The following is a 15408-nucleotide window of genomic DNA, read 5'->3' on the forward strand; positions in this document are numbered from 1 at the left end:
AATCCACCACGTCTTGATCCAACCCCACTGTGAGAATCCACCACGTCTTGATCCAACCCCACTGTGAGAATCCACCATGTCTTGATCCAACCCCACTGTGATCACCAGCCCAGGGCACGGAGTGCCCTGGGCTGGTGATCACAGTAGGGTTGGATCAAGGGTTGGACTTGATGACCTCGGAGCTCTTTTCCAACCCAATCCATTCTATGATTCTATAACATTGAATTTACAAAATGAACATCCAGGAGACAAAACCCCCTTGGCACACCACAGCCCATCATTTTTTTATGGGAAACTGCATGGTCTGTTTTAATGTAACATCTTCTCACAGAGAGCAGCAGACAAGCAGAGCAAACAGCTCACAGCTGCAACTCCACAGGATGTCCATATCCACATGGAGCACATCCAGAGTTATCCGAGATAAATCCCAGCTCCAGTGCCAGGACTATGTTTGCTTATTTTGGAAGATTCCAGTAAACAAGAACAGTCACCCAACCCTGAAGGGACAGGAAAAAATAAAAGCCACTTCTGGGGCATAATTCAAGCAATTATTTCTGGATGGGATGAATCATAGCCTAGATATGAAAGATGCTCCAGTCAACAGGCAGAGTGGAAAGGGCTGGAATCTCTGGCTGTTAAATACTCCTGCTGAACAGATTTTTAATGAAACCCAGCAGAGCTCTACACTAAAATTTGTCATGGGAAAATAGCTTTTAAGTCCCAAGCTGAAAAACAAAAGATTTAGCAAATCTCCAAAAAAAAAAAAGACTGCCAGAATCAGCATTTGTGAAACTTAGAAAGCAACTTTTCTTCTAGTTTTGCTCTGAGAGCCACAAAGGCATTATGGCTGAACTTTCCCTGCAGGAATCAGTCCAAGTTTCTCAGGCTCAGTGTTGTTTTAAGCAACTGAAAACAGACCTTTGAAGTGAAAAACGTCAAAAAACCCTTAACTGAAGCCATTAATCCTCAAAACACACCAGGGCACTGGCACTTTTTAAACCACCTACTGAATTAATGTTCTTGATGGATAAAGTGTCTCAAAGGAGGATAACATGAAACCAAGTCTTACCCTTTCTGTGGTCTCTGGAGGTCTGAACTTTTCAGACTGGGAGCACCAGTGAGTTTCCACATACTGTTTCAGAATGACAGATGCCAGCTGTGTCAGAGAGAGGGCAGGAATCAGAACAAATCCTGCAAGCAGGGCAGGGATCACCCTTGACCTGTTTGCTCAGCCTCCCCTCCCACCAGGCTGCTTTGGGAAGGGCATCCGGGCTTGCCAAAAATGCAAAAAATCTGTGAAATGAACCAGAAAAAAGCTACTGCAGCAAAAAGAACTGATGGGCATCCACTGGGCAGGGAGAGCCAGCACAGCAGCAGCTCCAGATGTGGGTCACACAGTAATTAAAGAAAAATAGAACCAAAATCTTCTTTTCAAGGAGAAAAACACTGACAGGAAAAGCTTCTGCAAGGACAAGCCACACCTTTGCTTGCTGGTGCCCAGCACCCACCTCCCAGCTGTGCCCATTCCCAGCACCAGGTTTATCAAGTCAAAAAAACACTATTTTCAAAAAATGTAAGAGTATAACACCTGAATAATGTTAAAAGAATTTTAAAAGCAAATGGGGAAACAGCAATAGAAAGCTAATTCCAATTTCTCCCCAGGAAATATGAACGAGTATTTTAAACCCCAAGGAAATTACCATCAAAATTCTTTCCAGAGCTCCAGGCAAACTCACCTGCCTGATGGCCAGAGCTCCCTGGGGATCCACAGTCAGTTCTGCTAAATGAACTCCAAATTCTGCAAGGAAAAAACCCAAATTGTAACTTGCATTCCCACACAGCAAAAGTCATCAAGATTTTTGGAGAAAGACATCATACCAATGGAATGGCTCCTATGTGGGAAGGAGAAGACAATTCCAAAGCACAGCTACTCAGTGAATCATGAGCATTAATTCTCCACTGTGCTCTCCACAAAAACCTCATTTATTGCCTCAGTATCTTATTTCCTTCTCTCGTGGGCAAAGAATTTTGCAATGCAGGCTCATAACAAGTGAATTATTTAAAATTTTTAAAAAATATATAAAAATCTTATGTGGAGTGTAACATCTTTACTCAAGTTCCTACATGAGGGATGCATGGAAAAGCTCCAGAATGGAGGGAGACAGCAGCCTGGCAGCCTTTGGGACAACCTGGGTTCATCCAGGGAGTGACCTGGAAACACTTTGGCCACCCCAATCCCTGCAGTGCTCCAGGCTGGGCACAGAGTGGCTGGAGAGCAGCCAGGCAGAGGGACCTGGGGGGACTGAGGGACAGGAAGCTCAACAGGAGCCACCAGTGTGCCCAGGTGGCCAAGAAGGCCAATGGGATCCTGGCCTGGATCCAAACTAGCGTGGCCAGCAGGCCCAGGGCAGTGACCCTTCCCCTGGACTCTGCCTTGGGGAGGCCACACCTTGAGTGTTGTGTTCAGTTCTGGGCCCCTCAGTTGAGGCAAGAGATTGAGGGGCTGGAGCGGGGCCAGAGAAGAGCAACGAGGCTGGAGAAGGGACTGGATGTGGCACTGAGTGTCCTCTGAAACACCTCCAGGGACAGAGAATCCACCATGTCTTGATCCAACCCCACTGTGATCACCAGCCCAGGGCACTCAGTGCCAGAGTGATCCCAGTGGGGTTGGATCAAGGGTTGGACTTGATGATCTCAGAGGTCTCTTCCAACCCAACTGAGAAGAGCAACGAGGCTGGAGAAGGGACTGGAGCACAAGTGCTGTGGGGAGAGGCTGAGGGAGCTGGGGGTGTTTAGCCTGGAGAAGAGGAGGCTCAGAGGTGACCTCAGCACTGTCTGGAACTGCCTGAAGGGAAGTTCTGGCCAGGTGGGGGTTGGTCTCTTCTCCCAGGCACTCAGCAATAGGACAAGGGGGCACGATGGGCTCAAGCTCTGCCAGGGGAAATTGAAGTTGGAGATCAAGAAAAAATTCTTTGCAGAGAGAGTGCTCAGGCATTGGAATGGGCTGCCCAGAGAGGGGGTGGATTCCCCATCCCTGGAAGTTTTTCAGCTGAGCTTGGCTGTGGCACTGAGTGCCATGATCTGGTAAAGGGACTGGAGTTGGACCAAGGGTTGGACTTGATGATCTGGGAGGTCTTTTCCAACCCAATCCATTCTATGATTCTGTGATCTCTGCAGCTGCCTCAACCCACCCCCAGGACACACCAAATGCCTTCCCCAGCAAACCTGTCCTGGCACAGCAACACCAGGACTGCCTGGACAATCCTTGGGGCTGTGGGACCTTCTCCAGCAAGGATTTTGTCCAGGAAAAGCAAGAGCTTCTTTCTTGTTGCCAAGCAAGCTCTGTGACAAAGGCAAAATTCACATGCTTGTAACAATCCTGTCAATAACTGAGCACAGGAAATAAAAACCAGCAAGAGCAGCTGTTCTGGGATGGTAAATCCACAGGCCTCAATACATTTGCTTAAAATTGCAATTTTAAGTTGCAGGCAGCTGATAACTGTCCTAAATACCTCATTTAATTTCACCAATCTGCTTAAGAATTGCATTTGTGCTGTTTCAGCTCTCAGGAATTGAGAAGCAGAAGGTGAGCCCTGAGGCCCTGCCAGCACATCCTGGGGACAGGCTGGACGTGCAGACACCACCACTGACCAAAATTGGCTGGAAATTCCTCTCAAAAGGAGCTCTGCAACTTCCCCCAGCAGCAGATCTGAGTGCTCCACATCCCAGTGCCTCCCAATACCCACCTCACTGCTAAGAGGCTTTTCTGGCTGGGGAGATAATTGCCTCTCACTTTCCCAAGCTCACACTGAACATGCCCAGTTCATTTGCCCTTTCTTCATAGATCAGGAATTTAAAAAAGAGGAAAATAACCCTCCTATCCCAGCTGCAAAAGCAGGGAGCCTCATCCTGAGATGTACTTAATATAATACTTCTCTTAGCTGGAGCAGTAATTATTCTGTGTGCTGTCTGTGATTTCCATGCACTGCATTTCAGCCCCATCTTTAAAGGGTAAATGGAAGGGTATAAAGGGTAGAAATGGAAGGGTATAAAGGGTAGAAATGGAAGGGTATAAAGGGTAGAAATGGAAGGGTATAAGGGGTAGAAATGAAAGGGTATAAGGGGTAGAAATGGAAGGGTATAAAGGGTAGAAATGGAAGGGCACAAAGGGTAGAAATGAAAGGGTATAAAGGGTAGAAATGGAAGGGCATAAAGGGTAGAAATGGAAGGGCATAAAGGGTAGAAATGGAAGGGTATAAGGGGTAGAAATGGGTATGAAGGCAGCCAGAGTAACTGCCACAGCCTCACACAGCTACAACTCACTGTTTCACAATCTTTATTTTGTTTGCACACATGCATTTGATTTATTCCCTCTACATACAGTGCTCTGCACCTGATTTACAGGATTTAGTCGCTCCAATTTCCCAAAATCTGCTCCCCAAGCAGAGTTCAGTGCCCTCCTTGGGACACCTGACAAACAGAGACTGAGAGCTCTGTCCCTTGGGACTGACAACAAGGCACTGAAAACCCCTTTACACACAAGTTTTCAGCCCAAAATGTTGCTCAAAAATATTAAAAAACTGTTTCTTCTTCACTGATAAACGACCATTCCTATCAGGAATCCTACAGAACTGGGATTGTTCATCCTCAGCACTCACTCAAGCAACGAGCCAGCTTTGCTGCCACACCAAAATTAGATGGATTTATGGAGAGCAGATCATACACAACAGTATTAGCTGTGTAGCAACTATTTATCCTATTATGTTATAAACACTGGCAAGCTGTTTAATGAGCTGCTCCAAGAATCCTTCCAGGGACTGAAATTACACTGATCCTCCCACAGCCCACTGGCTCCTCTTTTCTCAAAGAATTGGTTTATTATTGGGGGTTTTCTCAGCTGGCTGGGAACTTTCTATCCTTATCCTGGGTAATTGCAGTTCAAATGCCCCTTGATAAGCAGCTCCTCCACTTGTATTTTGTAAATTTGAGATATCAGACACATCAAGTCTTCTCCCCAAGATACAAAGTCTGTAAACCCCAAAGATGAGAAGCTTTTAATGAAGGGCCTGGCATAGAAAGAGCACTTGGCAAACATTTCCTCCTAGTTCTGCTTCTCCTTCTCCTCTCATTAACCTCTATATTAATAAAATTCAACTCTCCTCCTTCACAGCCAAGTTCTACCTACCACGTAACCAATTTATGTCACCTCTTCACCCCCAACCTTTTGGAGAAACTAAACCAGATCAAACCAAGGTTTTGTATTAAAAACGCAGGAAGGAATAAATGAGACTTTCTGCTGGATCCCTGCACCCTCCTGTACTGACCAAGTCCAGCTCAGTGTCCATGCAGAGCTGGGTCAGGAGCTGTGCAGGTCCCTTTGGTTGTCTCTGCTGGGGACAGACAGGCAGGGGCTGTGGCAGCTGCTGGAGCCAGTCCAGGTGAACTCAGGTGGCCCTGTGGCCAACAAGAGTCCAAACTAAACCAACACTCAGCACTGTCTAGAACTCCCTGAAGGAAAGTTCTGGCCAGGTGGGGGTTGGTCTCTTCTCCCAGGCACTCAGCAATAGGACAAGGGGGCACGATGGGCTCAAGCTCTGCCAGGGGAAATTTAACTTGGAGATCAGGAAAAAATTCTTTGCAGAGAGAGTGCTCAGGCATTGGAATGGGCTGCCCAGAGAGGGGGTGGATTCCCCATCCCTGGAGGTTTTTCAACTGAGCTTGGCCGTGGCACTGAGTGCCATGATCTGGTAAAGGGACTGGAGTTGGACCAAGGGTTGGACTTGATGATCTCAGAGGTCTTTTCCAACCCAATCCATTCTATGATTCTGTGGATGTAGCACTGAGTGAGAATCCACCATGTCTTGATCCAACCCTACTGTGATCACCAGCCCAGGGCACGGAGTGCCCTGGGCTGGTGATCACAGTGGGGTTGGATCAAGGGTTGGACTTGATGATCTCAGAGTGGGGTTGGATCAAGGGTTGGACTTGATGATCTCAGAGTGGGGTTGGATCAAGGGTTGGACTTGATGATCTCAGAGTGGGGTTGGATCAAGGGTTGGACTTGATGATCTCAGAGTGGGGTTGGATCAAGGGTTGGACTTGATGATCTCAGAGTGGGGTTGGATCAAGGGTTGGACTTGATGATCTCGGAGGTCTTTTCCAACCCAATCCATTCTGTGATTCTGTGATTAGGAAAAGAGGTGGGGGCAGAGAAATGCTGCCCCAACAACTCCCCCAGGAAATCCTGGCATCAGGAACCTCCTGAGGTGGGTGTTAGGCTGACCACTGTGTTCAGTGGTTCTTGATGAATTTTTTCCTTCAGGAATATTAAACCATTTTTAAACCATTTCCACCTCTAACATCCAACCACGATGAGTTCCACAGTTTGCACACTGGGGGCAACAGTTCCTTCTGCTTGTTTCAGATTCATTTTCCCTGAAAGCCCAAGATATTCTGTGATTCTGTGATCTCAGCTTTATGAGAAGTCACAAACAATCCTGCCTCACTCCTCTTCTCTGTAGCTTATTATTTCAGGGCCTCCACCTCTGCTAACCCTTTCCCAGGCAGAAGAGTCAATGGATTCACTCCCTCTGAGAACAGAAGCTTTTCCACACCTCTGTGAGTGTCTCTGTGCTCATTTTTGCTGCCCTGCTTGTTCCCTCTGGAGAGTAGCAGGCCAGTAATTCATGCAGCACTGGGCTGCACAAGCACGAGGAATTTATGTCCTGCTTTGTTCTCTGCTCCCTCCTTAACGGTCCATTTGGCTTTCAGAGCTCGGCAGGGCAGTGAATGGGTATTTTCAGGGAACTCTCCACATGGACAAAGGGATTTCTTCTCCCAGGACAATAATCAGGACCAGCTCGTCTGGGCTGTGTCCCCCTCCCCCCAGCACTGACCTACCCCTCCCTCAACACACCCTCCTGAAACCATCCTGTGATTTTGCCCCTGATTCTCGCTCTGCCCAGACTGAGCAGCACCATCAGCAACTTTGTCCCGCCCCTGTTCCCTCCATTCCACACCATTTACAGACGAGCTGAGCAGCAGCTTCACCTGGGACTGCTGATCCCATCTCTGCCACCCCAGAGCTGGCTCAGCACTTGAACTTCTCCAAAAAGTTGCAGTTGGGTAAATTTGCCAAAAGCTTTTCGGGAGGGTGAATTTCCCCCAAGCTTTTTGTGAGTTCCAGGATTCCTTCACACAGTCCTGCCACAACAATCTCATGTACCCAGCTCTCCTCAGTCCAACTGCTGATATAATTTTAACCATTACAGGCAGTGCAACCCCACACCCACTCACCTGTACCTGTACCTGCTCCTCACCTCAGAGCCCCTACTAAAGGCTGTCCTGAGTTTGGTCCCTTAATGACCTAAATGGTAAGTTTTACAGCCCAACTCACAGCACAGCAGTGGAATGTTTGAGTCCCTCTAAGCCCTGGGAGATCCATCCTGTAGCACTTGTTGTTTAAAGCAAACTGGTAAGTGAAACTGTTTCTACTCAGGCTTCAACCTGATGTGGATTCTCCAACGTGTCTCCTTTAGAGGCCCCTCAGTGTTGCAAGTAAAGTCAACACCAGCACACGGAATTCTGCTCTTCTGCAGTCCCTTCTGTACTCCTGGAATGCACCTCTCCATGTCAGTCACCTGCTGGCTTTGAGCACCTCTGAGACACCTCTGCTTCTGCAACATTTGAAAACATGGTAAGTTTTTATGTCTTTAACAAGTTCTTCCCAATCTCTTTTTGCTCTACCTCCATTTGTTTTGCATTAAAGGTGCCAACACTTGTGCTCTGTCCCACTGCCCTCACTTTTACTTCAGCACCTTCTGTGCTGTTCAGTGATACAACTTTTTCTGTTCTTTTAAAGTACTTCTGACACGTGATCTACATTTCTGTACCTCAATATTACAGTGCTGGCACCCATTGGATTCCTTCAGCTCCTCCTCTTGGTTCTTGCAAGACAAAGACAGCATAAAATTTAGAGCTTGCTCCTCCTATGCTGCTTGACCAGGACAAGAGAGGAGGAATCAGAAAGAGACCTTAGGAGGTTTCCAGTCCAACCCCCACAACCAAAGCAGCACCTGCAGCATCAGATCAGGCTGATCAGATTTTCTAGGCAGGTCTTGGAGATCCTCAAGGATGGAAATGCCACAGCTTCTATGGACAACCAGCTTAAAAGTTCTTTATATCCAGTTGGAACAACTTGTTTCAGTTTGAGCCTATTCTCCTTCATCCTCTCCCACCCCTCAGTGTCTTGACAACCTCCTCATGGTTACCAGAAGTGCTGTTGGAGTCACATCTTGGCTTCCACACTGGAAAATCCCTTTTCCCCAGCATCTCCTGGCATGGTGAGTGCTGCAGGTCCCCACCCCACCACCCTTTGCTGAACTCACTCCCCTTTCCTGCTCTGTCTCTTGCACTGTGGTGTGGGAGCAAAACTGGACAGGTATTCCAGGTGTGGTCTGACAAACACTGACTAGAGAGGGTTGATCACTGTCCCTGGTCCTGCCTGGACAGCCTGAGATGCAGGAACCTTCTGAACACACTGCTGGTCCTTCATAGAATCACAGAATGGATTGGGTTGGAAAAGAGCTACGAGATCATCAAGTCCAACCCTTGATCCAACCCTACTGTGATCACCAGCCCAGGGCACTCCGTGCCCTGGGCTGGTGATCACAGTGGGGTTGGATCAAGATGTGGTGGATTCTCACAGTGGGGTTGGATCAAGACATGGTGGATTCTCACAGTGGGGTTGGATCAAGACATGGTGGATTCTCACTCAGTGCCACATCCACAGAATCATAGAATGGATTGGGTTGGAAAAGACCTCCCAGATCATCAAGTCCAACCCTTGGGCCAACTCCAGTCCCTTTACCAGATCATGGCACTCAGTGCCACAGCCAAGCTCAGCTGAAAAACCTCCAGGGATGGGGAATCCACCCCCTCTCTGGGCAGCCCATTCCAGTGCCTGAGCACTCTCTCTGCAAAGAATTTTTTTCTGATATAAAAATAAAATAGCACTGTACCTGACCACACTCCTCTTCCCCTGACATTACCCACCAAATGCAACTCTCCTGCATTCCTGGGCTCTCAGAGGGACCTCAGGGACATCAATCATCTGGAGTCCTCAGAAAACATTCTTCTCTGGAAACCTGTCACTCAAACAGATTGTGGAAAGGTTTGGGGAAAAGTTGCCACTGAAGAGCAGAGTGGCTGCAGTAGCTGTGAAGGCCAAGGCTCTACAGCTGATGAACCTCCCAGCACTTCCAGACTCTGCAATGCCATCAAATCCCTCACTGGAGCTCCAAGAGCTGTGGGGGCAACACACAGAATTCCTGACAATGCCTCAAGGAAGAGCCAACCTGTGTGGTACAAGCACATTAAGGGACTGCACAACAACAAACATTTTATCAAACAATCTGCCTTCATTCATTCCCAGGGCAGCACAACCAGAACACCTCCCTTGGCCCCATGTCATCCTTTTACCCTCCCCCTGTACCACAAACTGCCTCTGGTAACATTTCTGAGCTAACCAGGAGCAGAAACAGTTCACAAACACTTCACAGAGCACCTTCAGAATGGGCACAATCAGACAAAAGGAAGGCAAAATCTCCAGGAGGGTCCACAACCAACCAGCTCCTCAAGCTGCCAGGCCACAGGCACAGCCCAAGGCTGCAGTGCTGAAACCTTCCAGTGCTTTCTACAGACTCCACTCATCTGGGACAGGTTATAAAACTTAAGCTGAAGCAAAATCAAATGTGAGCATTAATAGGTTTTTAAGTGTAGCTTCCACACAGGAAAGGCAGCAAGTGCCTGAACTAGCCCAGTGCCACCATAAAAAGCCTGAAGGAGCAATGGAATGACTGGAGACACTGCTTGGATTTGAGATGTTTGCTCTTGTAAGATCTCCCTTTCCAAAGCCAAAGGCCAGTTGCCACCCAGCTCTGATGTCCTGCCTGTCCTCAGCTCTCCACGACAGACAACTCTGGAGCTGCAGTTTCACAGCCCCATCCTGACCACACAACCCACAGGTGACAACCTGCAGAACGTGGGCACAGAGCAGGGCACACACCCAGGGGTGGGGGATCCCTGTGGGGGCAGAATGGGGCACACACAGAGTGGGGGATCCCTGTGGGGGCAGAATGGGGCACACACAGAGTGGGGATCCCTGTGGGAGCAGAATGGGGCACAGAACAGGGAACACACCCAGGGGTGGGGGATCCCTGTGGGACCAGAATGGGGCACACACAGAGTGGGGATCCCTGTGGGACCAGAATGGGGCACACACAGAGTGGGGGATCCCTGTGGGAGCAGAATGGGGCACACACAGAGTGGGGATCCCTGTGGGAGCAGAATGGGGCACACACAGAGTGGGGATCCCTGTGGGAGCAGAATGGGGCACACACAGAGTGGGGGATCCTTGTGGGAGCAGAATGGGGCACACACAGAGTGGGGATCCCTGTGGGAGCAGAATGGGGCACACACCCAGGGGTGGGGGATCCCTGTGGGGGCAGAATGGGGCACACACAGAGTGGGGGATCCCTGTGGGGGCAGAATGGGGCACACACAGATTGGGGGATCCCTGTGGGAGCAGGAAGGGGCACACACAGAGTGGGGGATCCCTGTGGGAGCAGGAAGGGGCACACACAGAGCTGGGAGATCCCTGTGGGAGCAGGAAGGGGCACACACAGAGTGGGGGATCCCTGTGGGAGCAGGAAGGGGCAGGGGCACACACCCAGAGGTGGGGGGATCCCTGTGAGAGCAGAATGGGGCGCTGAGCCCTGCAGAGGGGCAGGGGATACCTCAGAGAAAGACAAGGAGCTACTGCAGAGGGTCCAGCGGAGGCCACAACGGTGATGTGGGGTGTGGAGCATCTCTCTGATGAGCAGGGACTGAGGGAGCTGGGCCTGGTTAGTCTGGAGAAGGGAAGACTGAGAGGGGATCTCATCAGCCCACACAAATAGCCCCAAGGTGGGTGTCAGAGGACGGGGCCAGACTCTTTCCGATGGTGCCCAGTGACAGGAAAAGGAGCAACGACCACAAACTAAAACACAAGAAGTTCCACCTCAACAGGAGGAAGAACTTCTTTAAGCTGGGGGTGGCAGAGCCCTGAACAGCTGTCCAGGGAAGTCATGGATTCTCCCTCTCTGTGGGGACATCCCAACCCCACCTGGACGTGTCCCTGTGTCACCTGCTCCAGGTGACCCTGCCTTGGCAGAGGGTTGGACAGGGTGATGCTCAGAGGTCCCTTCCAACGCCAGCCATCCTGATTCTGTGAGAGGCAGCGGGCACGCACCTCCAGCCGGCAGCAAACCACACCACCACCCAGCACCCCTCACCCCCGCCGGTCCCTCCGGCCGAGGCGCAGCCATGAGGCGCCGGCACCGGGCCCGGGGACCCGGCGCCGGCTCCGCGCGGCCCTTCACTCACCCTCCGTCACCTCCAGCACCTTCACCTGCTCCTCGGCAGCGGCTCGCACGGCCTGCACCGGGCACAGGATGCCGGTCAGCGTCTCCACCAGCGCCTCCTTCAGCCCCTGCGCCACCGGCCCCGCTCCGGGCCCGCCGCCGCCTCCCGCCATCGCCGCCCGCGCTGCGCGCGCCAAACGCTGCGCGGGAGGGGCGGGGCCGGGCACGGCGCCCCCTGGCGGAGCGGCGGACCGAGCGCTGGGCGGGGAGAGGGGCGGGAACCACTGACCTGCCTTGTCCTTTCCTTTTCCTTTTCCTTTTCCTTTTCCTTTTCCTTTTCCTCTTCCTTTTCCTTTTCCTTTTCCTCTTCCTTTTCCTATTCCTCTCTCTCTCTCTTCCTCTCTCTCTCCCCTTTCCCCTTCCCCTTCTTTCCCTTCCCCTTCCCCTTCCCCTTCCCTTCCCTTCCCTTCCCTTCCCTTCCCTTCCCTTCCCTTCCCTTCCCTTCCCTTCCCTTCCCTTCCCTTCCCTTCCCTTCCCTTCCCTCTTCCCTCTCCCTTCCCTTCCTCTTTTCTTTCCTTTTTTCTCCTTCCTTCCCTTCCCTTTTCCCTTCCCTCTTCCCTTTCCTTTCCCTTCCTCTTTCCTTTCCTTTTTCCTCTTTCCTTCCCTTCCCTGGCAGCGCCTTCCAAACTTCAATCCCCCTTTCTGTTCCATGCTCCTTGTGCCACCACAGGCTGCATTCTGCACTTTTACTCCTTCCCTACACTTTCACCACTTCCATCCTGGGAATTCATCTCCTTCCAGTCAATATTCCATCAACATTCCATTCATGGTGCTGGACAATGTTCTTTGCCCACAACACCTTCTGTTTGAAAGCTGCTTATCAGGTAATAGATGTGCTACCACCAGTGTCTGGGCTTCAGTCTTGTCCTTTTGCTACCCAATAATAAAGCATCGAGCTCTGCTCTTGTCCTTTCCCCATCCACCCATTCCCTTTTTGTGTATTTTGTTACAATCCAACCCAGCTTTGCCAGCCTCTTCCAAGCTGGAATCTGTTCCTCTGGGATAATGTGTTCAGTCACATTCTCTCCTACCAATATATTTTTAAACATTCTTGCCAAGAGCAATGCAAGCAAATGTTCCCTATAAATCACTCAGATTCTGGGAAGGAATTCCTCCCTGTGAGGGTGGGGAGGACCTGGGATAGAATTCCCAGAGTAGCTGTGGCTGCCCCATCCCTGGAAGTGTCCAGGGTCAGATTGGACAGGGCTTGGAGCAACCTGGGCGGGTGGGAGGTGTCCCTGCCCATGGCAGGGGTGGGATGATCTCTAAGGTCCCTTCCAGCCTAAACAGTTTGATGATTTTATTTCAGGTCTTACAGTGAAACCCAAAGTGCTGAGGCCATCGAGGCACATTCCCAAGAATTGCAAAGTTCCCAAACTGTTTGAATTGGGCTCTCCAGCACCCTGACCCCACCTGAGAGAGGAGCCACACACAGGGCAGCACCTTGGCCCTGGCTCTGTTTGGGAAGCAAAGGTAGGAGCACTCAAATGCTCTCACTGAGAACCAAATAGCAAAGGTAGGGAGGTTTGGAGGGAGGTTGGAAAGTGACCCTTCCCCTGGACTCTGCCTTGGGGAGGCCACACCTTGAGTGTTGTGTTCAGTTCTGGGCCCCTCAGCTGAGGAAAGAGATTGAGGGGCTGGAGCGGGGCCAGAGAAGAGCAACGAGGCTGGAGAAGGGACTGGAGCACAAGTGCTGTGGGGAGAGGCTGAGGGAGCTGGGGGTGTTTAACCTGGAGAAGAGGAGGCTCAGAGGTGACCTCAGCACTGTCTGGAACTGCCTGAAGGGAAGTTCTGCCCAGGTGGGGGTTGGTCTCTTCTCCCAGGCACTCAGCAATAGGACAAGGAGGCACAATGGGCTCAAGCTCTGCCAGGGGAAACTGAAGTTGGAGAGCAGAAGGAAATTCTTTGCAGAGAGAGTGCTCAGGCATTGGAATGGGCTGCCCAGAGAGGGGGTGGATTCCCCATCCCTGGAGGTTTTTCAGCTGAGCTTGGCCGTGGCACTGAGTGCCATGATCTGGTAAAGGGACTGGAGTTGGCCCAAGGGTTGGACTTGATCTCGGAGGTCTTTTCCAACCCAATCCATTCTATGACTCTATTCTGTGATTCTTCATACTCTTCTTACCCCACCTGACTGACACATGTTCTCTCTACTCGTGCCCAGGTAATGTGTTCAGAGTGTTTATTTCTCCCAGGCAGACATTGGGATCACCCCTGATTGTCACCTCCAGCAAGGCCAAAAACATGTGGAGCCCTGAAGAAAAGAGCACAGCAACGATTTGGGTTAAATGGAAGGGATCCAGTCCCTCCCTTGCTCAGCACCTTCTGGGTGTGGGTCTGTGCTGACACCTCTTCTTTGGTGTGAGGACACAGGAAAAGTGCACTGTGGAGGGATTAAAATGAGCTCCAGAGATGGAAAAGGATGTCATTTCTTAGGGACAACACATCAACCCCTAGTGCTTGTCAGACACCTGAAATTCAGGTGTGCAAACAACCGATGCAGAGGAGAAATGGCCTTGGGCACTTCTCTGGGCAACCTGTGCCAGGGCCTCACCACCCTCACAGGGAAAAATTTCCTCCCAATATCCCATCTAACCCTTCCCAAGTCCCTCTCCAGCTCTCCTGGAGCCCCTTTAGGCACTGGAAGGGGCTCTCAGGTCTCCCTGGAGCCTGCTCTTCTCCAGTGAACACCCCCAGCTCTCCCAGCCTTTCCTCATAGCACAGGGAGTACAGTCCTTGGAGCATCTTCATGGTGGAACCAACCCTGGCTCTCCCTCAGGTGGGTTATTGGTGCTGTGTGTGACCACAGCCAGTGCAGGGCCCACACTGGTCTGGTCTGGTCTGGTCCTCCTGGGCCATGACACAACACAGAGAACATCACACGGATCAAAGGAGGCCCAACAGGAACAATCCCAGGCTCTTGGCAGATGGGACAGGCAGCTTTACATCAAATCAGTTTTCAGCTTCAAATCCACAGGTCCCAGGGTAAGTCATTCCATTTTTGTCCTGCTTTATGATTAAACTAATGTAGAGGCCATAAACTCTTCTTATTTAATAAAGAATTAGGATCTGTGCAATCCAGGGAAGTTGATGTACTTGGTTGCTACATTCTAAAAATAAAAAATAAAGAAAAGCAGCAGAATGGGATGAGATGGATTTTTTCCCTGTCTTGGTTTAGCCTCTGGAAATCTGGGGTGGACACAAGGAGGGGTAAAAGGGGCAGCTCCTCCTCCCAGACCCTGCTGCTAAACGTGTTCCACCCTTGCCACCCTCCCTGAGGACAAGGAATGTGCAAAGGGCACCACAGCAGAGCCCACTCCAAACTGAGTGGAAGAATCAAACCCCATCTCATCGAGTTTGAGCATCCACATGGGGATGAAATCCATGGCAGGGCCGTGGCAGGGCAGGCACAGTCACCTCTGCCACCCCCAGCCACCCACTCCAGAGGGCACAATTCCAGCAGGAAATAGGATGCCAATCCTTCAGCAGGCACAGGTCACCCATGGATTTGGCTTTCCATTTCTTCAAAAATTTCAAGCAATACTGTGGTAATTTCTGAAAACTTGCACTCCAGTTCTACTGCATCCAATAATCCTGATGATAAATGTTGTTGTTGTGACCCCAAAGGTCTTTTCTGACCCCCACAACGCCCAAAGTGGTAACATTCCCTTGGTTCTGTATGGAATCATCACACTGGACTGAACTGCATCCCATTCCTCTGGCACTTTATCAAAGCCATTTCTTCAAAGGAAAAAACTAAAGGGGACACAGAGAACCATCTGTAATGTCTCAGCTGCTTCAGCCACTGTGCCAGCCCCATTTCCAGCTCCTCCTCCTGTTTGTCCCTCTGTCCCCTGTGGAAGGAAGGGACTGCAGAGCAGGTTTGTCCACAGCTCTCACTGTTACCTCAGCATTGTAGAGATTCTGTCAATCAAAAACTAAAAAAAAT

General features: G+C 50.5%; 1 protein-coding gene across 1 annotated transcript in view; it reads right to left on the reverse strand.

Annotated features, from left to right (window-relative positions):
• IPO9 (importin 9) overlaps window positions 1-11590 on the reverse strand; it is a 36271-nt gene extending 24681 nt beyond the window's left edge. The window contains exons 1-3 of the mRNA XM_071578767.1: window positions 11425-11590; window positions 1737-1798; window positions 1070-1156 (exon numbers count right to left, since the gene is read on the reverse strand). Coding sequence (XP_071434868.1) covers window positions 1070-1156; window positions 1737-1798; window positions 11425-11575 — 300 coding nt within the window. The 5' untranslated portion in view covers window positions 11576-11590. The remainder of the gene's footprint in view (window positions 1-1069; window positions 1157-1736; window positions 1799-11424) is intronic.
• Between the last annotated feature and the right edge of the window lie 3818 nt (window positions 11591-15408).

Source organism: Pithys albifrons, chromosome 28 (assembly GCF_047495875.1).
Source record: "Pithys albifrons albifrons isolate INPA30051 chromosome 28, PitAlb_v1, whole genome shotgun sequence".
Taxonomy (NCBI): Eukaryota; Metazoa; Chordata; class Aves; order Passeriformes; family Thamnophilidae; genus Pithys; species Pithys albifrons.